At 46.6% G+C, this 25,710-nt stretch overlaps 1 protein-coding gene across 1 annotated transcript in view; it reads right to left on the bottom strand.

Moving 5' to 3' along the window:
- Window positions 1-13,909: 13,909 nt before the first annotated feature.
- Window positions 13,910-25,710, bottom strand: part of LOC146341677 (scavenger receptor cysteine-rich domain-containing protein DMBT1-like) — a 67,538-nt gene continuing 55,737 nt past the window's right edge. Inside the window, exons 22-23 of the mRNA XM_084805152.1 lie at window positions 23,619-23,972; window positions 13,910-14,784 (exon numbers count right to left, since the gene is read on the bottom strand). Of these exons, the coding sequence (XP_084661278.1) occupies window positions 14,600-14,784; window positions 23,619-23,972 (539 nt within the window). The 3' untranslated portion in view covers window positions 13,910-14,599. The remainder of the gene's footprint in view (window positions 14,785-23,618; window positions 23,973-25,710) is intronic.

Here is a 25,710-nt window from a genome sequence, read left to right as displayed (position 1 = left end):
TTACTGGAAATGGTGGCGGCGGTGGCAGCCAGTCGGAAGACTGGCTGCCGCAGCCGCCACCGCCGCCGAACCACTGCCGAACCGCCGCCGGAACCGTCGCCGCCAGGAGGATTCGCCCAAGGTAAGTCCCGTCCCGGGGGGGTGGAGGGGGGCAGACCGTTTCACCACCAATTTCGGGGGGCCGAATGTGCTGGCATTCAGCCTCCCCGAGATTCGTGGCAAAATTCTCTGACATCCGTACACCCAGCTCATTTGTGAGGGCGGAAAATTCCTGCATTAGCCGTGCGCACTGGGGGGTGCCAGATGGACCCGCAAATAGGAAATCGTCAAAGTTGTGCACGACGCTATGGGACCTGGTTTTATCAATCACAGCCCATTCCAAAAAGGAACTGAACTTCTTGAACATAGCACAGGACATGGAACATCCCATTGGTAGGGCCCTGTCGATGTAGAACTGACCAGAAAAACTGAATCCTACAAGGTCGAAATCGTCGGGGAAAATTGGCAAGAGGCGGAATGTGGATTTAATGTCGCATTTTCCCATGAGGGCCCCAGGGCCCAGTGCCTTCACCATAGATACTGCCGCATCAAACGGCGTGTAGTGAACAGAGCACAGGTGCTCAGGAATGGCGTCATTCAAGGACTCCCCCCTGGAGAAGGACAAGTTGTGGATCAACCGGTATTCACCTGTGGCCTTTTTAGGCACAATGCCCAAAGGGGAGACCCTGAGGTTGGGGAAAGGAGGGGAATCGAATGGACCAATGACCCGCCCCGTGACCACTTCCTTATTGATCTTATCCAAGACTAGGTGTTCGAAACCTGCAATAGATTTCTGATTCCGGCAAATTTGGGCCTGGCGTTGGCCCTGAAACGGAATCCTAAAACCCAGGGAAAATCCCTCTTCCAAGTAGCGGGCGTCCTCCTGAAGCAGGTAGCGCTTCAAAAGGCACCATAGGGGCTGCAACTTAATTAGACTGGGCCCCTTTTGGTGGAGGTTGTGTGCTGCCCCCGGGCTTCCTGCCACCCTGCCATTCCTGATTTGGGCCCCGCTGACCTTTGGCCTTTGGGCAGCCAATGAAGGCGTGTTGTCCCCCACAAATGGAGCACGCATGGTGAAATCTGCATGGGTTTTTAAAGCAGACGCCCTTGGAACCAAACTCCCAACAGAGAGCGCGGTGTTGAACCAGCTGTCCCGCCCCAGCCTTAGGGGCTGAGGCGGGCATCGGCTTAGCTAATATGTGCCCACTAACAGATCGCTCACAAAACCCGGCCTGGCAGAGGTCATAAACTGCAGCCAAAGATCCTGATCTTTGGCGTCCCAGCGCAACGTGGGGTCAAATGCCGCCCGCATACGGAAGGATTTGTCATAGGCCAGCCAGGCTCCACCCTCGTATTTGGTGTAGGCCCTATATATAATATCCAAATACTTAGTGAGGACCCAACCACGCTCTGGGTGCTTTTGCTGAATGACACCCATATATATTAAAAAGCTGGGCAGCCAATTTGCCCAAGTGCGTGACACCTTCTTACTAGGGATGGCGGAGAATTTCTCCCCGAAACTTCGGGGGGCCGAGCGCCAACGTGTTCGGCCCCCCGAACAAGTTTCGGGGAGAAATCCCCCGAACCCCCCCACCCCCTGCACCCCCCCCAGGACGGGACTTACCTTCACCGAATGTCCCTCCCGGTGGCGGGTCCGGCCGGCGGTTTGGTGGGTGTTCGAGCGAGGCGGGAGCGGCAGCCGGTCTTTCGACCGGCTGCCGCCGCCGCCATTGCAATCAAAGAAAAAAAAAACGCCCCCTGATAGGCTACGTGACGATTCACGTAGCCTATCACGGCTAGATTTGCAAAGTCAGCCGTGATAGGCTACGTCAATCGTCACGTAGCCTATCACGGGTGACTTTAAAAAAAAAAAAAAGCGCGTACGGATAATGGCGGCCCCCATAGGGAGCCGCCATTCCCGTTCCTTATTTGGTCGCTGTAGTCTACGTAAATGTTTACGTAGACTACGGCGAAAATAAGGGCAACGCAAATAGCGTTGCCCTTATTTTCGCCGTAGTCTACGTAAACATTTACGTAGACTACAGCGACCAAATAAGGAACGGGAATGGCGGCTCCCTATGGGGGCCGCCATTAGCGTATGTGCTTTTTTTTTTTTAAAGTCACCCGTGATAGGCTACGTGACGATTGACGTAGCCTATCACGGCTGACTTTGCAGATCTAGCTGTGATAGGCTACGTGAATCGTCACGTAGCCTATCAGGGGGCGTTTAAAAAAAAAAAAAACTTTTGCGTTCGCGGTCGGGCGAGGCGGGAAGCCTCCTCCCCGGCCTGAATTTCGGCCGGGGCGAGGCGGGAAGCCTCCCCCCCGGCCTGAATTTCAGCCGGGGCGAGGCGGGAAGCCTCCCCCCCCGGCCTGAACTTCGCGGGGGGAGCAGCGAAGCGCCTCCCCCCCACCGCGAACGTCCTTCGACGACAGGTAAGGGACTTTCGTCCACCCCTACTTCTTACGCCTGACCCTCTCCTGATCCCTATGGCCAGATTTCTCCCCTTCGTTTGTTTCAGACTCACGGAATAACAGGGAGAAGATGTCAACAAATTCTCCCTGGAGTATTTTCTCTTTTGTTGCTGGCAATAGGTGATATCCCAGGGCGTGGATGTACCCCCGATCGGGATTGCCCAAGGTTCTCGGAGCTCTCGCCTACCGGGCCTTGCCGCATAGCTGCGCAGGCAGCCATGGCGGATGGGGCGTGCTGAGGAGCCACTCTGTCACCAGCTGAAGGAGGCTCAGCAGCTGGAGGGGCCGTGGGTGCTCCCCCCGTCAACCCCACCTGCGAGGTTTGGAGTGGGGACGGGGGCCCCCTGGGGTTGGGCAGATGCAGGGATGCCCATCGTAATGGCGGCCCCACCCGGTGTGGCATGGCTTAGTGCCGGGAGTGTGTAACCTGGGCCAAAGCAGTGGGGTGGTACACCTGGATGAGGGAACCCTGGGATGCCCCCTACTGGGGTGTGAAAAGGCCAACTCATCCCCGCTGAAATGGGGAACCACCCGTATGGCGGGAACTGGTAATGGCCAGTCGGTGGCACGAAACCCCCCAGGTACCGGAACCTCACCTGAACCAAGGTTGGTTGCCATGTCAGGGATCTGGCTGCAGTCCAAAACTGCAGGAGCCAGTGAGACAGGTGCCGGCGACCCTTGCACCGGAGGGGGCTGCTTCGAAGATGAGCATGCGAGCGCTGGGGCTGGTGCAGATGCTGTTTTCCCAGTGACGGTGACGACTTCCTTGGAAGCCTCGATTGCTGCCAGCCTCTCTGAAATAGATATTAATAGATCCTTGCGAGCTTGCCCTCTAGTAACCCTTGAAGTCCGGGGAGCCCGCCTGGCAGGGGTGATTAATGCAGGGATCCCTAAGTCCCGCTCAGCAGCCAGAATGAGGGCCAAGTCTTGATCCTCATTGTCGGATGAGGAACAGTTGGCCCTACAGAAGTGGCACTTAGCTGGGAGGCAGGGGGCTTTAGCTGGGGGGCAAGCGGCTTTGCCCTTGCCTTTTTTCCCCCCAAACCCTTCTTGGGTGGCATCACTGTGTGTTGGCAGATCTGCCAACCGGCTTTAGGATGGAACCCTGAAATGCGCTTACCCTATGTCCTTTCAACAAATTTGTGTATGGATATATTTGGTATGTTTCCAATTTCTCTTTCTATAATTCTTATTTATTTATTGGTAATATTATTATACTATTAATTGTGTGTAAATTAATTTGTTTATTTGTTTGTTTGCTTGCTTTGTCTTTAATTACTGTTATTATTATTTATATTAAATTGCACGCTATACTTTCCAGGCGAAGCCTTGTGCCTTACTTGTGCTCCCCTTAAACAACTGCTCCCTTATTTTGTTTTAAATTTATTTTCTCCTCCCTCCCCCTTTCTTCCTTTATGAAGCAAAGGGGGTTGAAGGCACAACAGGCCACTAGGGGTCGGCAGAGTGCTAAAGAAAGCCCGGGAAAATCTCTGTACTCTGGGGACGCAAGGAAAGAAGCCGCCGATAGCACGCTGAAGGCAGCCACAGATAAACGGCCACGGAGGTGAAAAGGAGGAGGTAAGCCCAGGCACCAGAACCCTTTCCCTTCCCTCACCTTAATAACAGCTACCCGGAAACGCCAGGAAGCAAACAGAGACCCCCCCAAGCCCACACAAACACGCAACTGTGAAGGTGTTATGGAGCGCGAAAGGGGCGAAACAGGAGACTTTCCCCTCCTGAAATCAGCTGGGGGGGGGGCAGAAACGCCGCGGAAACCAGAACGGGGACCACCAAAGAAAGGGGGAGGGAAGGGTGAAAAGCCTCTCGCTTGTGCTGGGGAAGGGGCACAAACCACGCAGCTCAGTGGCTGCCTTGTCCCAGGAATGCCGCCGCTGCCGCCGCTGCCGATCTGCTGCCACGCAGCCGCCTTGTCCCGGGGGTGCCGCCGCGCTGCCGAGCCACCGCCTCGTCCCTGGGGTTGCCGCTGCCGCACCGCCGCCTCATCCCCGGGGTTGCTGCTGCAGCTGTGCCACCACACTGCTGCCTCATCCCTGGGGTTGCCGCCGCCGCGCTGCTGCCGCCACCAAGATCGAGGGCGGATGGAGGACGCTGCCGATGTGCTGCCGCTTGAAAAGGGCGCGAAAATTCCAGCTGGAATAGCCGGAATGAGGAGGCTGCGGGGCAGCGCGGCCTAAATAGTGGCCGGCTTGACCCGCCCCTTAGTGACACCAGGGGTGAAGGCCAATGGCCTTCACCCTTGTCCTGTCCTCCCCCCGCCACCCGCAACAGCCCCCCCCCGCAGCCAGGCAAGCCGGGCGCGGGGTGAGGGCACTTCCAGACAGACCACTCCTAGTGCTACCAATCAGAAGGCATTGTGCAACTATTCTGTCTCCCCCGCCCCGCCCCCTTGATGGATTTTCTGCATTCAGAAAAAAATAGAGGGAGCAGTGGGAAAATACTAGAGGGTTACAAATGGAAGACAGCATTGGTTAGATGCCTCATAAAATTCCATGAATACTGTGATAAATGGTTATGGTGTGATAAAAACCTCATCTGTATGCACCCTAAGGCTATCGGGCTTTACAAAGAAGGTATCCAACATAATATGTCTACCTACCTACTGTGGATAATATCCATGTTGTCTACAATATTGATGGAACTGTCTATTTTGCTCTGTATTAAACGTCCTAACTGTTCCATCTTGTTTCATCCTGTAGGTGGCATGTGGCTGATCCTAGCAATAAGAGTTGGAATGCATCTGTCCTTATCTTTGTTGCATTGTATTATGTGGTGAAGAAAAATAGCAATGCTCAATAAAGGAATAGCAGGCACGTTATTTATTTGACCAAGCAGCAGTAATCTGGTTTTGTCATTTTCATGTTCATGTCAAGATCAAGTAAAAAGAATATTTTCCATAATTTTTTTCAATGAAAATGTGATGTAACAGTAGAATATCAATGTCACTTGGTTGGAATTAGAACATGGAAATATTTGAATTTAAATTAAAATTGATTAAAAGTCATGAGTAAAAAACATGTCCTACCATTATAAAATGGTAGTTAGAGGTTGGTTGTTCTAACGTTAAGCAAACTGGAACAGTTGCACCAATCTTCCCAAAATTTATATGTGCCAGAAAGAACTGTTGGTTTTACATATCCAGAAAATTTCAGGACGTTTGGTGAAAAATTGAAGGAGAAAGAGCAGTTTAGAGAGTAAAAGAAATAAAAAACCTCACTCAGTTAAAATGAACATTGAAAAACTGTTTGGTGACCTTATTTGTGCACTATTTCTGCAGAAATTATAGGCTACTCACTTTGAACATTGATGATGTCCTTTCCTCTTCTATTCTAGCTGGTGGAATGCTATTTCTTGTTTTAAAAATTCAATTCCAGTTTTTTTAAAAAACAAAGTCTTAACATGTAATCAGAGTCTATGGGACTCTCATCACACTTGCAGCCACAGATAGTGTCTGTACTCTGCCTCACAGCTGATCAGAATTCAGGGCAGGGGGAAGAGAGAAAATGCCACGTGGGAAGAGAAATGAAATGGCCACAGACAGCTCACTTCACCCCCCTGAGTCCCTGGTCAAGTAGTCTCGGGCTGGAGGGCCTCCGCTGCTGCTGCCTCCATAGTGGGACTGCCTGGGAGGGGAAGGCAGGGGAAGGAGAAGAAGGAGACTTCGCGCAAGGCCCAACATGATCTTCCCCATCACTGGAATGCCTGGGAGGTGGTGGATAATCAGGGAAGGTAGGAGAATGCATTCCCCCAACCTTTTTCTTCAGTGACAGTCATAACTCTGTGGAAGGATTTTTGAATGAATGAATTGGTCTCTGGTGGGAATAGGTTTTGTTTTTTTAAATAGTGCTGAGGGAAATGACCCACCACTGCAGGAAAAAAATCTCCTACCCACCCAGAAATGAACAAAGGAGATCAGCAACCACCAGCAGCAAGAAACGGTACAAAAGAAAACATCATAGTGGTATGATAATAATATTCTTGAAATTGTCTCAACCAGCACGTGCCCCCCCCCATCATGGAATTCAGCTGCTCCATCCTCAAGATGGAGTCAGTTAAAACATGCTGTTCCTCCCACTCTCACACAGTATGTGCTCAGAATGAGCTGCCAGGCTGGCCAGGCAAGCAAAGGCTATTTGAGCCAGCCCAGACCACCACATTAACTCTTCACTTGGCCTTATGCACCTTATGATAGCTCTTTTGACCCCCTCCATTTTGGAGGGAGCAGGGTTGCATTTGATTGGCTGCCCACCTGTGCTCCCTTAAACAAAGCATGTCTTTTTTCTTTATTTTCTGTAAACTTGTGATGGGGCTAGCCCATTGCATGAGCATGCATATGCGTGCACAGTTGCCAAAATGGCACTGCTGCTGCTGGATAGGAGGAGAACTTTGAACTTTCTAGTTTAGGTAATGCAGCAGCAGCTGCCCCAAGATCGCCAAGCAAGCACAGAAGGAGAAGAGAACAGCTGGGGAGACTGGGTGAGAGGAGAGATGATGATGAGGAAGGGAGGCAGTTCAGCTCCCTAACCGCCCCCCCTAGAAAGCCGCCACTGAGAAGCTGTCATATGCTTTGGCTTCCAGTGAATAAGCCCTGTTCCCAAACTTGCACACTTCTTATTATATAGTATCTTGTACCCCACATTTTGGTTCATAGAATGCTGAGAGTGGCAAATGTAAAAGCAAGTAGTTGGGGAAATATTTGCTTTTCAAAAACTAAGGAATTCAATGGTAAAAAAACCCCTGCCAGTTCAAAAAACCAGAGTTAATGCTATCTCACGTTGCTCCAAACTCCAAAATGCCAGGAAATTGGAAGCAAAGGCTGATGCCTTAACTAATTTGCTCCGTGATCAGCTATCAGTGATGATGTTGTGCAATGCCAATGTCATAAATTGTGCTTTCCCTCCATGCATCCATACTTGTCGTGGGTCTTTCAGTCCCAAATCCAAATTAGGAAGACAAGAGTGCCTGGGAGCGGCAAAGATGCCCCAAGTTGTCCTGGTCCTGCATTGGTTTTTGAAGCATCGCAGCATGGTCGGCCCAAGACATGTTGCTGCCTGAGGCGAACCAGAAAATCCCCCCCCCCAAAAAAAAACCTGGTACAACTTGGCTAGGTAATGGAACAATTACCGGTACAATTACAATCAATATTAATAATTCAGAAGCTGAACAAGACATCATCTTGCTTCTCATTTGTAGCACTCATGTGCCTCCATCTTTTTCATGATCATCAAGAAACTTTGCTATAAAATTTCTCCACCCCACCCCTGTGCACTGTGAAGTACGGAAAGGCACCAATCCTAAACACACTTACTGAGGGAGCTGGTGTGTTGCTGTGGCCCTGTTCTCCTTTCCTGCCCTGAAATTGTATGGGTGGGATAGGATGATGTTTTATCTGGCTCTGGCTGCTGGTCCTGGAGTATAGTTTGGAAAACTGCCAAGAACAATGAGTTTTAAGGGTGATGTAGTAATGAGCCCCCCCACACACACACACTCGCGCGCACACACACACCCCTCAGCTAAGACTATGTAAACCAGCGGTCAAAGATAACGGCCTGCTTTCTGCCATAAGATCGGGTCAGGCTGTCACATCGGATGTAACCACCCGGAATTGTTTGTAATCAAGGGGCTCCTTGGCCCTTTGCCCAAGGCCAGACGCAGCTCCAGCTAACTAGAAAGTGCCAACAGCTGGAGGTGGTGGGGTGTTCCAGCCTCTTGGAGGCCAGGGCGGTCCACTCAGGGACTGAGCCAGTGATTGGCTGAGGCAAAATCTGCCCTGGGTTATCAGGGCTGGGCTTTAACAGTTGGCTGAGGTCAAGGCATGGGGTCTCCCTTCATTCTGGTGGTCCTGGACCTGCAGATGGCTAGCTGCTGTCCAGGGAGATCCACACGTAGGCATGTAAGGGTAGGCCCGGTAGATTTATTATTTTGCTTGGGTGTGCATTCATGATGCTCTCTGTTTATAGTTAAGTGATTTAGCTTTGTACCCTCTGTGTAACTTGCTACTTCCATTCTTCCCCTTCCCTCTGCCCTTTTATTTTGATCTTAATAAACCTTTATCCAACCTTTAGTTGGTGTGATCTCTCTGCATAACCTCAGTGCTAATTTCAGTGCCTCTTGGCTTACAAGGGTGGCTACGGGGTATTTTGGGGGATTGAAAGGCTGGGTTTGGCCAGTCCTGTTTTTGGGAAGGGGACCCCGGGATCGGGTCCTGGGCAGTCCTCCCTTGCAGGGAGGTTGGGGCTGGTCCTGGTGGCGGGGATCCTTCCTTCCCTCCTTCTTCTTGACATCCGCTTTGTGTGTTTTTTAAATAAAAAGTTCAAAACAATGGGGGAATATTTTCAGGAGGAGGACAAGGGTCTGGGCCATTCACATCTCCACACCCTTACTTCTTAAAGCCACATTATATCAAACAGGTGTGAGGAAAAAGGAGTAAATAATAATAATAATAATAATAATAATAAATTTATATAATCAAAAGTTCAGTTTCAAACAGCTATGTAAATTTAGATTACAAATTAAATTTAAATTTTGATTGTAAGCTTCTAGGGACGGAGACCTGTCTTTTTTTGCTTATGTTTTTCTGTAAAGTACCACATATACTGTAAACACCAAAGTTTCTGCATCTTCTGGAAGCAGCTGAAGACATGTTTTATTCAAACTTTCATTTGGTTGCCAGTAACAGGGAAAGATAAGGTAGATTATTTAGCATATTGTTACCAGGCCTGAGCCTTTGGGATGAAGTATTCTATACATCCAATCAATTAAATAATAACTCAAATATGGACAACAATAATGATGTAAATGGTTTTTTCTACCTCAGATAAAATAGTGACCCTATCATATATATAGAAGAAAGCCCCATGGGGCTTACTCTCAAGTAAGGGCAAAGCAGATATATGGCGTAAATATGTATGCATGTGTGGAGAGGGAGAACAAGAGAAAAGCTGCTTTACTTAACAAATGTATTTAAAGGCCATCAGGATTGTTGTTAAAGTGCACTTTAGGCCCTCACCCTCTTCAGGAACAGCCAAGAAGAAACACAGTAGGCTTCAGCCTTCCCCAAACCTGGTGCCCTCCAGATTTGTTGGATGACAACTCCCATCAGCTCCAGGAAACATATTGGCCTGCTGGCTTGGGGATGATAGGATTTGTAGTCTAACATCTGGAGGGCACCAGATTGGGAAGGGCTGGGTGAGAGACATGATGGAGAAGAGGCCAGCTGGCTGCTCATCCTGTGGCCCCGGCCCAGGGCTGTGCGGAGGCAAGTGAGGCAGCTGCTGCATCAGGGCTCCAAATTTCCTCATTACACCTACATGTCTCCTCAGAAGTAAGGCATATAGAGTTCAACATGGCTTCATCCCAGGTATTTCTTTTACCATTTTAATTAATTTTGTAAAGTTTCTTTTCACTTATTTTTCCCTCAGACTTCCTCCTCTCTCTCTCTCTTTCTCCCCCCCACCCCCTGCTTCACTGCCTTTTTTGGCCTCTGCCACCAGACTGACTGAGCTGACTTGTCTGATGGTGGCCAGGATGTTCTTGGGAGTGTCATGTCTGCTACCACAGTGGGCGATACATGCTAGCCAGGTTGTCATGTGGCTCCTTGACCATCTAGGCTTGCTGAGGGGACACAGGATTGATGAGGCTGAAGAGGTGCAGCACCAAGTAGAGGCTTCCTATCAGCAGGCACAAGGGTTTCATGCTCCAGCTTGGTGCCAGTATCTCCAGCAGCACTGAGAAGGCAGCCACCAGGTCCTCGAAGCCTGGCCCATGTGGCTGCTTCCGCGAAACTGGATGGCACAGGCACAGCAACAGCAGTGCTGGGCGTGGGCTGGCGCTGGCTCCTCCAGCTCAGAGAGAGGGAGGCTGCAAGAGAGGTTAAAGTAAGCCTTGCTGGACCAAGGTGTGTGTGTGTGGGGGGGGCCCTCCTAGCAGGGTATGGGCAGAGTGGCGCAATTCACTGCTGTTCCCACTCTTGCGCTGCCGGATGCAGGCGCTTGAGCCCACTTCATGATAGGGCCGGCCCTGCATCTGAGCATATCTTAAATTCTACATCAGTCAGCCAAATCCATTGCTCTACATCAGCTCTCCAAGAAAGAGAGGCACTCAGCACCCCAAAATGCATTTATCTTACAGAGCCTAGACTGAGCTTTCTGTGTGTCTCTCAGTATCTGCCACACTAAAAAGACAAAGCAAAAAAGCAAATAGCAGGCTGTCCTTTTTCCTTTCACATGCACCTAGATGACATCACCCTTAGCGGGGTGGGGGTGGGGGTGGAGGAAGGACTGTTTTTGCCCCAGTTGGAAGACTTAAGGAAGATTAGTTCCTGTGGAGATACATCACTGGAATATTCCAGCTATTAACACTCTTTTGTCAAGTGCAAGACGTGGGTCAGATACTCCCTCAAGGCAAGCAAAAGTGAAAGTCCTATTCATGGACATCTGATAGTAAAACCTATTACTCTGTAGTTAGCTTAGCACACTGCAGGAAACTAGGGATGTACGAATTGTGTACTTTCAGTGCCACTTGACTTCCACAGTTTGTAGCCAGTGCTCCGTTCCGTCCTTCACAAGCCCCCAGAATTCTCCTCTCTTTTTTTCTGCTCTGAAAATTATGAAGATAAATCCATACCAACAACCGTAATTCCGGTGCCCAGTAGGGGTGGACGAAAGTCACTTACCTTTCGTCGAAGCTTGTTCGCGGTGGGGGGGAGGCGCTTCGCTGCTCCCCCCACGAAGTTCAGGCCGGGGGGGAGGCTTCCCGCCTTGCCCCGGCCGAAATTCAGGCCGGGGGGGATGCTTCCCACCTCGCCCGGCCGAAATTCAGGCCGGGGAGGAGGCTTCCCGCCTTGCCCGGCCGCGAACTCGGAAGTTTTTTTTTTTTTTTAAAAACGCCCCCGTGATAGGCTACGTGACGATTAATGTAGCCTATCACGGCTAGATCTGCAAAGTCAGCCGTGATAGGCTACGTTAATCGTCACGTAGCCTATCACGGGTGACTTTAAAAAAAAAAAAAGCGCGTACGCTAATGGCGGCCCCCATAGGGAGCCGCCATTCCCGTTCCTTATTTGGTCGCTGTAGTCTACGTAAATCTTTATGTAGACTACAGCGACCAAATAAGGAACGGGAATGGCAGCTCCCTATGGGGGCCGCCATTATCCGTACGCGCTTTTTTTTTTAAAGTCACCCGTGATAGGCTACGTGACGATTTACGTAGCCTATCACGGATGACTTTGCAAATCTAGCCGTGATAGGCTACGTTAATCGTCACGTAGCCTATCACGGGGGCGTTTTTTTTTTTCTTTTATTGGAATGGCGGCGGCGGCAGCCGGTCAAAAGATTGGCTGCCGCTCCCGCCCCGCACGAACACCCGCCGAACAGCCGGCCGGACCTGCCACCGGGAGGGACATTCGGCGAAGGTAAGTCCCGTCCCGGGGGGGGGGGGTGCGGGGTGCGGGGGGGTGCGGAGGATTTCTCCCCGAAACTTGTTCAGGGGGCCGAACACGTTGGCGCTCGGCCCCCCGAAGTTTCGGGGAGAAATTCTCCGCCATCCCTAGTGCCCAGCCATCTCCGTGAGTCTGCATAACTTCCGTAAGAATCGCTATTTTTCATAGATATTTATGTATTTTTTCCCCTGCCCTGAGACTGCAGTAATTACTTTCAGCCAAAGCACTTCCTCCTCCTAGGGGCTTCCCAAAAGAAGGCTGCCCTAGGTGTGCCTGAGCGATGCACTCTTTGTTTAAAGCAATGCTGTTTTAAATAAAGGAAAAACTTTTAAAAGTTTCTCCTTTTTCTTCATACCTTTTAAAATGACCATGCCGGTCTGGAGCCCTGCATGAGGTATTATTCCCCCTGCTAGGCTTCCTATTTCCAAATCCAGCCTTGCAAGTGATGTTGTGAGGCTAAAATGGAGAGGAGAACCAACTCTGTGCATGTCGGCTCAGAAGTAAGTCTTATTGAGTTCAATGCGACTTACTCCTACACATGTCAGCACCCCACTTGCCCCCAGCTCAGCTTTGTATTTCCACATCCAGCTCATTACCAAAGGCAGAAATGCGAATTTACACAGCTGTCACAGTTGGAGACATTGTGCCCGTCCAGTCTGAGTGAAGGCATACCTGCTGGCACCCCTAGGCACAGCCCCTGCCATGGTCCCCCTATAGCCCCCTGGGGGAGGGGTCTGTCCACTCCATCCACCTTAGATGGAGCTGCCCCACAGCAGAGGGGAGGGAGCAAGTCTATAACTCGGCCTACTAATCTTCCCTGGCTTCAAACTGTGCTTGTTCTTTTTTCTTACTTTAGTGTGGGTGTTTTTCTTTTGTTTGCTTGTTTTTAATATTTGGGGCTTGTTTTTTAATGTCTAAAAACATGAATGTTGTATAGTTTAAATCTGCTCGCTGCAGTGCTGAATCATGATGGGAAGTTTGGTTGAAATCAATCAAATGGTATTGAAGCAGTGCATCTTTAAAATATGTATGTGTGTGTGTGTGTGTGTGTGTGTGTATGTATATATATATATATATATATATATGCATGCATGCATGCATGCATGCATGCTGCATTTTTGGTTCAAGATGACAAAATGAGGAATAAGCATACCAGGGAAACGGCTGGATTGAGAGAGAATCTCCCCCCCCCACACACACACACACATAATGGAAGAATATAGTTCTTCATATTCCCTGGTATGTTTATTCCTCATTTTGTCCATTCCCTGAGCATGTGCAGAGTGTGCTTTTTCTTCAAAGAGAAGCTTGCTAATCTTTCCCTTCATGCTACATTTGTACAAGTGTGACTGCTTCAGAAAGAACTTTCCATTATACTGTCTCTTTTTCATGAGTTTCATAACAGAAGTGTGGTGTAGTGGTTAGAGGCCAGCCCAAAGTCACCCTGTGAGATAACTAACAGGAGGTTTGGTAATGAGCTGGATGTGGAAATACAAAGCTGAGCTCAGGGCAAGTGGGGTGCTGACATGTGTAGGAGTAAGTCGCATTGAACTCAATAAGACTTACTTCTGAGTAGACATGCACAGAGTTGGTTCTCCTCTCCATTTTAGCCTCACAACGTCAACAACAACACTGGATGTATAAAGCTTAGCAGGGAGAATAATACCTCATGCAGGGCTCCAGGATTGGCATAGTCATTTTAAAAGGCTTTTTCTTTCTTTAAAACAGCATTGCTTTAAACAAAGAGTGCATCGCTCAGGCACACCTAGGACAGCCTTCTTTTGGGAAGCCTCTAGGAGGAGGAAGTGTTTTGGCTGAAAGTAAACGGAGATGGAGGATTTCAGTTTAAAAAGAACACCCACAAACAAGGCAGTAAGCACATTCATTCTTAAAAAAAAAAAAAAAAAACCTTACGTATTTATTATTGGAATATACTACACTGCGTTTTTATTTACGAAAATTCTGCAACCCTTTGCGGACGACAAAAAAAAGCCGCATGACTGCTAGCTCTGCAGGACCTCGTGCCGTTCCTCAGAGGATTCTGTGGCACGGACTGAAGGGAATTCGATCCCATTTCAGTCCGTGGTGGAATTCTCTGACATCCCTACAGGAAACTTGTCTTTTGTTTGAGCTCCTTGAATATCTTGGCTGATGTCTGAACTGATGCACATCTCCAATTGCATCACAAAATACACTTTGATGGGGAAAGCACATATGCAGTTGTAAAATAGAGAATGGACAGATTGCCCTTGCGTACTTCCCAAAATAGCAGTGAATATACTATACTGGTAGTTTCAGTTTTCCAGTACAGTCATTAAAGTACAAAGAAAATCCCTATGTCACTCAGTATAAAATGTATGTTCTCAGACAACATGACCACACTTTCCTCTTAATGGGACAGTCTAATCCCAAGAATCTTAACTTTCCAAGTCTGACTGCTCACAAGCAAGACACAGAAGTTATTTGACCATGTGATATATTGAATTTGATACATGACTTAACTACTCAGAATTTCAACATGAAGAAATCACATGAAATCAACAACAATTTAAGTTCAATTTAAAACAAACAAACAAATGAAAAGTGAAAATGGAACTTTGAATAAAAGACTGGACAACATTTTGTCTTTCAGTGTTCTGGTAGTTTTGGAATTGGAGGCCGGTGTTTGAGAATATTTTGGAAAAAGGTCTCCAGGAGCTTCTGACTCCTCTTTATTTGCTGAATGTTATCACTCATTTGATCAAGTTTAGATTCTATTTTTCCCAGACGTAGTTCCATGGTTGCTGCTGGCAATTGCTTCTTGAAGTGGTGCTCTTTTGTGTAAGACAAAGAGGAATATGTCACAGTAATTAGAAAGCACTGTACAAAGTGATGATCAGATGAACTACTGTCACTTCCCATCTGACCATGGAAGTCTTGCTTACTTTGGCTAATCATAATAACATCTTAAAGACATTCATCCATTCTAAAAGCTGATTAGACCAGTTGTCTTTCAATTTCTATTGGTTAGATCCAGATTGAGCCATACTTACAGCAGACCCACTGAAATCAATGGGACTTAAGTTTGTCAAAGTTTACTTATCCCATTGATTTACACAGATCTACACAGGTCTGGGTCCATCCCTATATATTTATGAGAAAAAAAAAATCTCTGCCAGGGCTGTATGAGAATTTTGTTTTTGCTTCCAAACATGCACATTCAAATCCCAAACATGATTGCGATTATGAGCACATGTCTGCCCAAAAGTTCATAAATAGCCAAAAATGTGCTCACGTTCTATTTGCGCAGTTTTCACAGTCAGATTCCCCTCATACACTGAATCAGCCCCACTTTAATCAATGGAGGAAAGTTGTGCAAATTGGGAAAAATCTGTGTAATGTGGATACATTTGCACAAATTTCACATTCGATCACTCCTGATTTGCACAATGTTCCCACTTGCACAAAGCAAGTAGCAGTCACCAATGTGAATGGGCACTGGGCATGAGATGAGTGGCAAGACAACATTTGGAGAATCCTAGAGACCTCGAACATTGCTAGTTCGCCCATCCCTAACCTCTGCTGATTTCAGTGCTATACACTGGTGTGTGAGGCAAGCTAAACAACCAATCAAAACCTTTATGTGCCTAAAAAGGTGTAACTGAGCAGTGTATACCAGGGAGGTTTTGAAGAGCTACTTTACCTAAACAGATTGGGAGAGGTGGCCCAAGACTTTTCCTGGTATATATTATATATCTTGAGGATATAATATATCTCCCTCAGCAGCCCCTGTAAAGGAGCTCCATTTCATTTATTTATTTATTACATTTATATCCACCTTTCTTCCATTGTGGAACTCAAGGTGGCTATATGTGGTTCCCATGTGGTCTCCCGTCCAAGCACTGACCAGACCCAGACCTGCTTAGCTTCAGCACCGTGGTTGTCTCTCATATGCCTTCAGACTATGCCCTGGAACCACTTTTGTGGGGATGCAGAAATAATCCAAAGTGAGGACTTCTGGGCGTTGTGGGATCTTGGAGGCATGGCCCCAAGTAGTAAGTTAAGTCAAACCTGCAAGACCTGGGGCCTTTACAGTGGTGGTATCCTGGTTGTTGAATGTCCTCTCCAAAGAGGCTTGCCTGGCACCTCCGTTGGAGACTTTTCTGCCGGGTGAATGCCTTTTTACTTCACTAGTTTTTTTAATCCTTCAGTTTTTGGTTTTTGTTCCATAAATCTGTTACTGTGTTTTTAGATTCTTACACTACTGCTGGCTGTTGCTCTGGTTCTTAATTTGGTTTTATTCAGTAGTTTTAATCTTCTAAAGGATTTATATTATTACACTGTTGTATATTATGGTTTTAACTTTTGTGAATGGCCCAGAGAGCTTCAGCAATATGGTAGTATAGAAATATAACAAATAAATAACACCTCCAGGAAGCAGGCTTTATGACAGTGTTCTATGGGGATTAGGATTGCTGGTTTAAAGGTTAGCTCCCTTTTCATAAATGCACGTATTACATTAATACACATACCGTTTTGTATTTCCAAATCTGTTTAATGGGGGAGGGCATTCAAATAAATATGCATCCATGAGATGTATCTGTGAAATTAATATTGCAATGACTTTGTCATCACAATTTGCCTTTTTTTTTTTCCTGGTGGATTTTGTTCTACTCCATTAACATCAGTTTGATGTGCAGTGTACAAATATTACAAGGCGATAATGCTTTTCTGGATGCCATATTTTAAGCATCACTCACTGATACTCTTAACAGCATGGAAATAGGCCAGGAGAGGTCCCCCCACCCTGGGACAGTAGACAGCCCTTCATCATGCCCAAACAAAATTGTGAACTAACCTGAAAGTTAACAAACTTACCTGAGCACACAACACCAGCATCTTTTCCATGATGGCAGGAATATGATACCCAAAGGATTGCTGCACACTGACTGAGAGAGGATTCTTTTCCTGTGCATAGGACTTCGTTCTGCCAGATGGGGCCAGTTCCTCTTCCAAAATGTGCTCCACCAGGGGCTAGTCTTGCTTCTCCGCAGCCCAATTGCCGGCATACAACTCTGGCTTCCTCCATGCCCCAGCTGACATCGCAAGCAGTGCTCCACTCACCATTACGAAGCAGTTCAACCCTTCCACTGCAGCGATTTGGACCATTCACCAGCCGAATCTCACCTGGGCCTGAGTGTGAGCTTGGAATATTTGAGTCCCAAACCATATCTAGATAGAACAAGTGACAAAGCGAAATGAGTTCAAAAAGCCCCACATGCTGTTAAGGGACAATTCATGTCATCCACTACAATGATGAACTATACTATTCACAAGTCTGATCTCAACTTGGCATGAACCTGCCCCTGGGCAATCCCATACATCAGAGCATGAGTCAGTAGGTGGAATAAGGGATTTTTTTTCTTGGATCATTATACTGAAAATATCTACTGGGCAGAAAAAGATTGCATGGTAAAGGCAGAAGAGTAAGAATACCCTTGCTGGATCAGGCCCACCTAGGCCAGTATTCCATTTCCAATAGGAGACAGCCAGATACCTCCAGATGATCACATGTATGACATGAAAGTGATGAACTTCCCTCTCTCTTTCTCCCATGAAGCTGACATTGAAAGGTGTACTGCCCCTATACCTGAAGGTTCAGTGATGGTGAGTGACTTACTCTTGGCAATTGCTGTTGATAAGACCTTTCCACCATGTACTTGTCTTGCATCTTTTACAAAGCCCCTTCTAAACTAATAACTTTCTCTCTACCTTGTGTCAGTAAATGCCATGTATTTATCACACATTGTGTGAAGAACTGTTTCCTTTTCTCATTCCTGAATCTACCAATCAGCTTCTCTGGTTGACCTTTATGATGAGAGAAAGACAAGGAAATCCCCCTTTCTATTTTCTCTACACCATTAGTCTTCTTGTTCTTCTCTATTTAAATAAAAGGAAATGATTGTTTGTATGTCCTTGATGCACTCGAAAAAATACATCTGATTGTTATGAAACTTTTAGGATTTGTTCTATCTCTACCTGGGATGGTATAGGCATAGTGAAAATTTTGACTGCCATCTTGAACCAAAAAGGCAGCAAATATATATATATATTTAAAGATGTACTGCTTCAATACCATTTGATTGATTTCAACCAAATTTCCCATCATGATTCAGCACTGCAGCGAGCAGATTTGAACCATACAACATTCATGTTTTTCATGTTTCTTTAAACATTAAAAAGCAAGCCCCAAATATTGAAAAAACAAACAAATAAAAAACAAAAGAAAAACTCCCATGTATGATGTAAAACTCCCATGTTAAAGTATGAAAGAAAGAACAAGCACAGTTTGAAGCCAGGGAAGATTAGTAGGCTGAGTTATAGGCCTGCTCCCTCCTCTCTGCTGTGGGACAGCTCCATCTAAGGGGGATGAAGTGGACAGACCCCTCCCTCAGGGGGCTATTATGGTGGACCCTGACAGGGGCCGACCCTGGCAGGGGCCATGCCTAGAGGTGCCAGCAGGTATGCCTTCACTCAGATGGGGCAGGCACAATGTGTCCAACTGACAGCTGTGCAAGTTTTCTTGAAGGCTTCTCTGGATCCACCTAAAGGCAATTCCAACCTGTGCAAAGATGGGTCTGTTCTCTAGTGCTATATAAATTATTAGCATTTGTAGAAGAGAGTGAAATAATTCTAGTGCCTGAAATATGCCCAGGGCAAGCACAAAGCGTGTAGGGGCTCTGGGCTCCCAGCAAGGCCCACCACTGCTCACTCTAGGTATGGCACACACACCCCTATCCTTGTCCAGCCAGACAGGAGTGCTGAGCCCATATAGTGGCACTTCTCCATGCCTCCATCATGCCTCCCCAGAATACAGTGCCATATATACGTAAAGGATTGCATTCTGGGGAAATTAAAATGTCAGCAGGGAAAAGTCGAGCCACATGGGCCCAGCATCTGGATGAATTATTCATTCTCAACATCAGCTGGGAGCACATGAAGAATTAAAGCTGCGGCTATGCTTTTGAAGAAAAACCTTTTCTAGTCTCAGCACGCAGGGGCAACCTGGAGCTTCTGGTATCAGGTATAATATGAGGCTTAGTGTCTTCCTACTGTTCCAACCCTGTGTCTAACCATGCAGGTTGGTTTAGTATAGTGATATTGAAAAAACGTAACTTGGTCAATCTTACTTTCCTGTGGGTGTTGTGAGTACTCTGAAGTTCTGGTAATGAAACTATAGCAAGTGGGTATCTCCCAGACCACATGTGTTATGCACACATATCCTTGGGTACAAAAACACCATCTTTATCCATTCTCTACTGTATGTAAGGATATGTGGGCGTAACCACATCTTAGTTCTCTGCATTTGTCTCTTCTTCTGCAGTGCAAATGTCTAAGAGGTTGTCAGGCAACATTCTTGTGCATTGATTAGAGAGGTGAAGGCCTGGGGGTGTGGGGTGGGGGACAGAAAAAATGGAGGGGAAACAGATTTAAAAAGAAAAAGTAAAAAGCTGTTTTTTTTTCTGTTTTCCCGCAGGAGCTTTTGAAAATTGGGATGGTGGGGGCGGTGTCAAGATTTTTTTGCTATCTTTTCCAAGCTTTCACATCTCTAGCATTGACTCACTCACCAATACCTTAAGGGGTAGGTTGACCAACACTGTTTCCCAAAATGTATGTGCAGTCTATGAAGGCAGCTGCACATGGCAAGCTACTTGTGAGAACTACTGTCACCCACCCACAAGTCCTATCCATTTTTACTGTAGCACTGAAAATCCCGTTTTTTAAAAAGACCCATGTGGAAAACTGCTCACACAAAGCTGCCTCTGTGTGGTTGCTTTTCTTGGTGGCTATTCTGCCATGCTCTTCAGACAGAAATGGGATCTTTGTTTTCTCCAACCCGCAATCCCGTCCCTCCACTTGGAAAGTATCTGAGAGATTCTTCCCATTGCTAACAAAGACAGATGAAGTTTGTACTTTGCTGTTTAGGAATGTCAGAACGTATGAAACCAGGGCCAGCTCCAGGTTTGAGGGGGCCATTGGCAAAATGCCCTCAGTCCCCATACCCAGCAGGCCACTCCCAGTGGGCAAGGCCTCCTTGCAGGCTTAACAGGTGGGGGGTAGTGGCTGTCCAGTGGCATGCATCCAGCAGACCTAACTGGAACACAAAACCCATGCAGCTGCCTGCATCCCACTGCCAAATTGGTTTGCCCAGAATGCAGAGCCAAACATCCATTTGGCATTGCATTCTGGGTGAACCAAAAAGATGGTGGGTGGGACCAGCCAAACGGGGCTGGCACTGCAGTCAGGACTGCTTTATGCCTCCTCATGCTAAGCAGCTCCTGTCAAGCAGGCAGCTTAGTTCGCAGCCTGCGAGCAGCAGCAACTCTGGGGTATGTAGCTTAACAGCAACATGGACACGAGCGCTAGGCACATGTGGCTTGACTCTTCCCTGCTGCCATTTTAATTTCCCCAGAATGCAATTCCTTGCATATATATGGCATTGTATTCTGGGGAGGCAAGATGGAGGTTGGACAAATGCCACTACATGGGTCCAGCACTCCTGTCTGACTGGACCAAGAAGATGGGGAGGGGGGGTCACCATACCTAGAGTGAGTAGTGGTGGGCCTTGCTGGGAGCCCAGAGCCCCTGCATTTGTCCACATATGCTGTGTGCTTGCTGTGGGCATATTTCAGGCACTAGAATTACTTTACTCTCTTCTACAAATGCTATTAATTTATATAGCACTAGAGAACAGACCCAGCTTTGCACGGGTTGGAATTGCCTCCAGAGAAGCCTTCAAGCAAATTTACACAGCTGTCACAGTTGGAGACATTGTGCCTGCCCCATCTGAGTGAAGGCATACCTGCTGGCACCCCTAGGCACAGCCCCTGCCATGGTCTACCCCTATAGCCCCCTGGGGGAGGGGTCTGTCCACTCCATCCCCCTTAGATGGAGCTGCCCCACAGCAGAGGGGAGGGCCTACTAATCTTCCCTGGCTTCAAACTGTGCTTGTTCTTTTTTCTTACTTTAGTGTGGGTATTTTTCTTTTGTTTGTTTGTTTTTAATATTTGGGGCTTGTTTTTTAATGTCTAAAAAACATGAAATAAATGAATGTTGTATGGTTTAAATCTGCTTGCTGCAGTGCTGAATCATGATGGGAAGTTTGGTTGAAATCAATCAAATGATATTGAAGCAGTACATCTTTAAAATATGTATATTTGCTGCGTTTTTGGTTCAAGATGGTAGTCGAAATTTTCAATATGCCTAAACCATCCCAGATAGAGGTAGAACAAATCCTAAAAGTTTCATAACAATTGGATGTATGTTTTTCGAGTCCATTGAGGACCTACATACAATCACTTCCTTTTATTTATACAGAGAAGATTAAGACTGAGATAGATGAATGACATTCCAACTGTATAACCACCAATCAGGGTGTGGAGTGTAGGTGCTATGGCATATACTTAGAAAATGGCTCAACAGATAGTTTTGAAACTTGGCAGTGTAGGAGAGGTTTGTTTTAGGATGGTCTATGCTGAGTTTGAGGTATAAAGGATAAACAATGGCTTATCCTTTATAAGTTTGTTGAGCGACTCTGGCAATTTGACAGGGTTTTGTCAAGATTCTCCCATAGACTTTGCTGGGGTAGGACTTTATCAGCCAATTTCTCAGTTTGTATTATGTCTTTTGGAAAACTCTGTCTCTGTCTCTGTCTCTCTCTGTCTCTGTGTGTGTGTGTTTGAAGAAGAGGAACATTTTGCCCTAGTAGTAGTGTTTGTGATTTTTTTAAAGAAATGAAATGCAATTCTTGGGCCTATTTAGCTTATTGTTGGTGAAAAGGTCTGTCTCTCACAAACTCAGTAGGAAACTGTGTTGCCTAGCAACAGCATCAGCAAGAGAAAGCTGCCTGTTTAGAGTGGTGGAATGAAGGCCCTGAGGGGGTGGGGCGAGAGGTCATGTGATTTAGTAGCACAGTTGTTTGGTTTAGGCTCTAAACTTATAGTGTGGTGCTAATAATGCCAAGGTCATGGGCTTGGCCCCTATTTAGGCTAAGGAGGGTGGTGGTGGTGGGGTTCTGTTTCCCTCTACTCATTTGACTCAATTCTAAAAGAATTAAAAGAAATAGATAGGAATAGAAAACAGATCAATGTTATTATTATTATTATTGTTGTTGTTGTTGTTGTTGTTGTTGTTGTTGTTATTATTATTATTTTGCAAAGGACATTGGGAACACATAAACAATTAACCAAGTAAGCTATTAAAAGTGGTGAGTTAATCAGAGCATGCATATATTGTCTATCCATTACAACTGAGACCACCCTTGTTTATTCAAAAATATTCCCCGCCCAGCTCTGCCTTATCCATTCTCTCCTTTGAACTACAGTTACTGAAGTGAACTATTAAAAGAGAGTAGTTCATTAAAACATGTGCAGGGTATCTATTTCTGTTGTGAAACCACAGTTCCAGGGAAGAGGATGTTACATTTTTAAAAAGAGAACTGAAAACTCTCTATGCCACCAACTTTCTGAAGTGTTGTTGATTAGTGCCAGCAATTACAGTTGTTAAGGGCTGCACCCCTAACAGACACATTATTTAGGCAATTGGGATATAGCATGGTATCCTTTGCTGTGGTTAGTTTCAGCTTCATCATTACCTTGGAGCTGGATGGCTGTCAGTGGCAGAGTGGTGGACCTAAGTCCCAGATTTATCTTCACTGGAATAGACACATGTTTACAGAACTGAGGCTGTCATGCAACTCAAGCTACTATTCTAGTATGGGATAGCCACAGGTAAAGCATTCCTCCTTACTCTTCTTCTACATCTTCCACACAGGCCATCTAGGGGAATATCTGTCCATTTGTCATCTGAAGAGGTGTATGTACTTGTATGAGTTTAGTAACTAAGACAGCTCAAAGGGAAAGAATTCATTTAGACCTGTTCCAGGGCTGGTCTAAATGTTTCCCTGTGTTGCAGTGGTGGTTGGGGCTGGAAGGGCTGTTGATCCTGATGATCCTCAGCCACTTCTCCTCTGCCTACTGGTAAATTTCTAACAGCCTCCCCTGCCCCCCAGTTCCTTGAGGTCACAGTTTACACCTTAGGGAGGAAGCCACTGAGGAGATGTCCACATGAGATGTATCTGGTAAATTAATCTTGTGATGACTTTGGCTAGATCTGCACTACCACTTTATAGTGGTATTGAAGTGCACTGATAACTGTTGGGGCATATTACACATTCGATATACTGCCTTTGTAATGTTATTTTCTGCTTTTTATTCCACATTATCCAATATACTGCAACAAACGTCATTGTGTGTCCTATGAGCAGTAAATGCACAAGAGGGATATAGCATTGCCACGATGGGATCATAATGATATGACTCAAGGTGTAGATCTAGCAATTGTCTTATTATAGGGCTGCCAATTGTTTTCCTGGTGGCTTTTGTTCTGCTCCATTAACATCAGCTTGATGTGCAGTGTACAGATATTACACGGTGATAATGCTTCTCTGGATGCCATATTTATGCATCACTCACTGATTCCTGCATGTCAAGATACTCTTAACAGCATGGAAATAGGCCAGGAGACCTGTCCCCACCCTGGGACAGTAGACAGCCCATCATCATGCCCAAACGAAATTATGAACTAACCTGAAAGTTAACAAACTTACCTGAGCACACAACACCAGCATCTTTTCCATGATGGCAGGAATATGATACCCAAAGGATTGCTGCACACTGACTGAGAGAGGATTCTTTTCCTGTGCATAGGACTTCGTTCTGCCAGATGGGGCCAGTTCCTCTTCCAAAATGTGCTCCACCAGGGGCTAGTCTTGCTTCTCCGCAGCCCAATTGCCGGCATACAACTCTGGCTTCCTCCATGCCCCAGCTGACATCGCAAGCAGTGCTCCACTCACCATTACGAAGCAGTTCAACCCTTCCACTGCAGCGATTTGGACCATTCACCAGCCGAATCTCACCTGGGCCTGAGTGTGAGCTTGGAATATTTGAGTCCCAAACCATATCTAGATAGAACAAGTGACAAAGCGAAATGAGTTCAAAAAGCCCCACATGCTGTTAAGGGACAATTCATGTCATCCACTACAATGATGAACTATACTATTCACAAGTCTGATCTCAACTTGGCATGAACCTGCCCCTGGGCAATCCCATACATCAGAGCATGAGTCAGTAGGTGGAATAAGGGATTTTTTTTCTTGGATCATTATACTGAAAATATCTTGTTGTTGTTGTTGTTCAGTCGTTCAGTCGTGTCCGACTCTTCGTGACCCCATGGACCATAGCACGCCAGGCCTTCTTGTCCTGCGCTCTCTCCCGGAGCGTGCTCAAGTTCATATTCATTGCATCCGTGATGCTATCTAGCCATCTCATCCTCTGCCGTCCCCTTCTCCTTTTGCCTTCAGTCTTTCCCAGCATCAGGGTCTTTTCCAGGGAGTTTTCTCTTCGCATTAGGTGGCCAAAATATTTGAGCTTCAGCTTCAGTATCTGTCCTTCCAATGAGCGGTCAGGGTTGATTTCCTTTAGGATGGACTGATTTGACCTCCTTGCAGTCCAGGGGACTCGTAAGAGTCTTCTCCAGCACCACAGTTTGAAAGCATCAATTCTTCGGCGCTCAGCCTTCCTTATAGTCCAGCTCTCACAGCCATACATTACTACTGGGAAAACCATAGCTTTGATTAGACGGACCTTTGTCGGCAAGGTGATGTCTCTGCTTCTTACTATGCTGTCTAGGTTGGCCATAGCTTTCCTCCCAAGGAGCAAGCGTCTTTTAATTTCATGGCTACAGTCACTGTCTGCGGTGATCTTGGCACCCAAGAAAGTAAAATCTGTCACTGCTTCCATTTCTTCCCCTTCTATATGCCAGGAAGTGATGGGGCCAGATGCCATGGTCTTAGTTTTTTTAATGTTGAGTTTCAAACCAGCTTTTGCACTCTCCTCTTTCACCCTCAACAAGAGGCTCTTTAGATCCTCTTCGCTTTCTGCCATTAGGGTGGTATCGTCTGCATATCGGAGGTTGTTGATAATTCTCCCGGCAATCTTAATTCCGACCTCTGATTCATCCAACCCAGCATTTCTCATGATGTACTCTGCATATAAGTTAAATAAGCAGGGTGACAATATGCAGCCTTGTCGTACTCCTTTCCCAATTTTGAACCAATCGGTTGTTCCATGTCTGGTTCTTACTGTTGCTTCTTGACCCTCGTACAGGTTTCTCAGGAGACAGGTAAGGTGGTCTGGTACACCCATCACTTTAAGAATTTGCCACAGTTTGTTGTGATCCACACAATCAAAGGCTTTAGCGTAGTCAATGAAGCAGAAATAGACGTTTTTCTGGAATTCTCTTGCTTTCTCCATGATGCAGCAAATGTTGGCGATTTGATCTCTAGTTCCTCTGCCTCTTCGAAACCCAGCTTGTACTTCCGGTAGTTCTCGGTTCGCATACTGCTGAAGCCTAGCTTGTAGGATTTTGAGCAGCACCTTGCTGGCATGTGAAATGAGCGCAATGGTGCGGTAGTTTGAACACTCTTTGGCGTTGCCCTTCTTTGGAATTGGAATGTAAACTGACCTTTTCCAGTCTTGTGGCCACTGCTGAGTGTTCCAGATTTGTTGGCATATTGAATGCAGCACTTTAACAGCATCATCTTTTAGGATTTTAAATAGCTCGGCTGGAATACTGTCATCTCTGCTAGCTTTGTTGTTACTAATGCTTCCTAAGGCCCACTTGACTTCACTCTCTAGGAT

Source organism: Heloderma suspectum, chromosome 6 (genome assembly GCF_057233095.1).
Source record: "Heloderma suspectum isolate Gila_16-S chromosome 6, 16-S_ref, whole genome shotgun sequence".
In the NCBI taxonomy this organism is placed as follows: domain Eukaryota; kingdom Metazoa; phylum Chordata; class Lepidosauria; order Squamata; family Helodermatidae; genus Heloderma; species Heloderma suspectum.
This window is presented reverse-complemented; position numbering and strand designations above follow the sequence as displayed.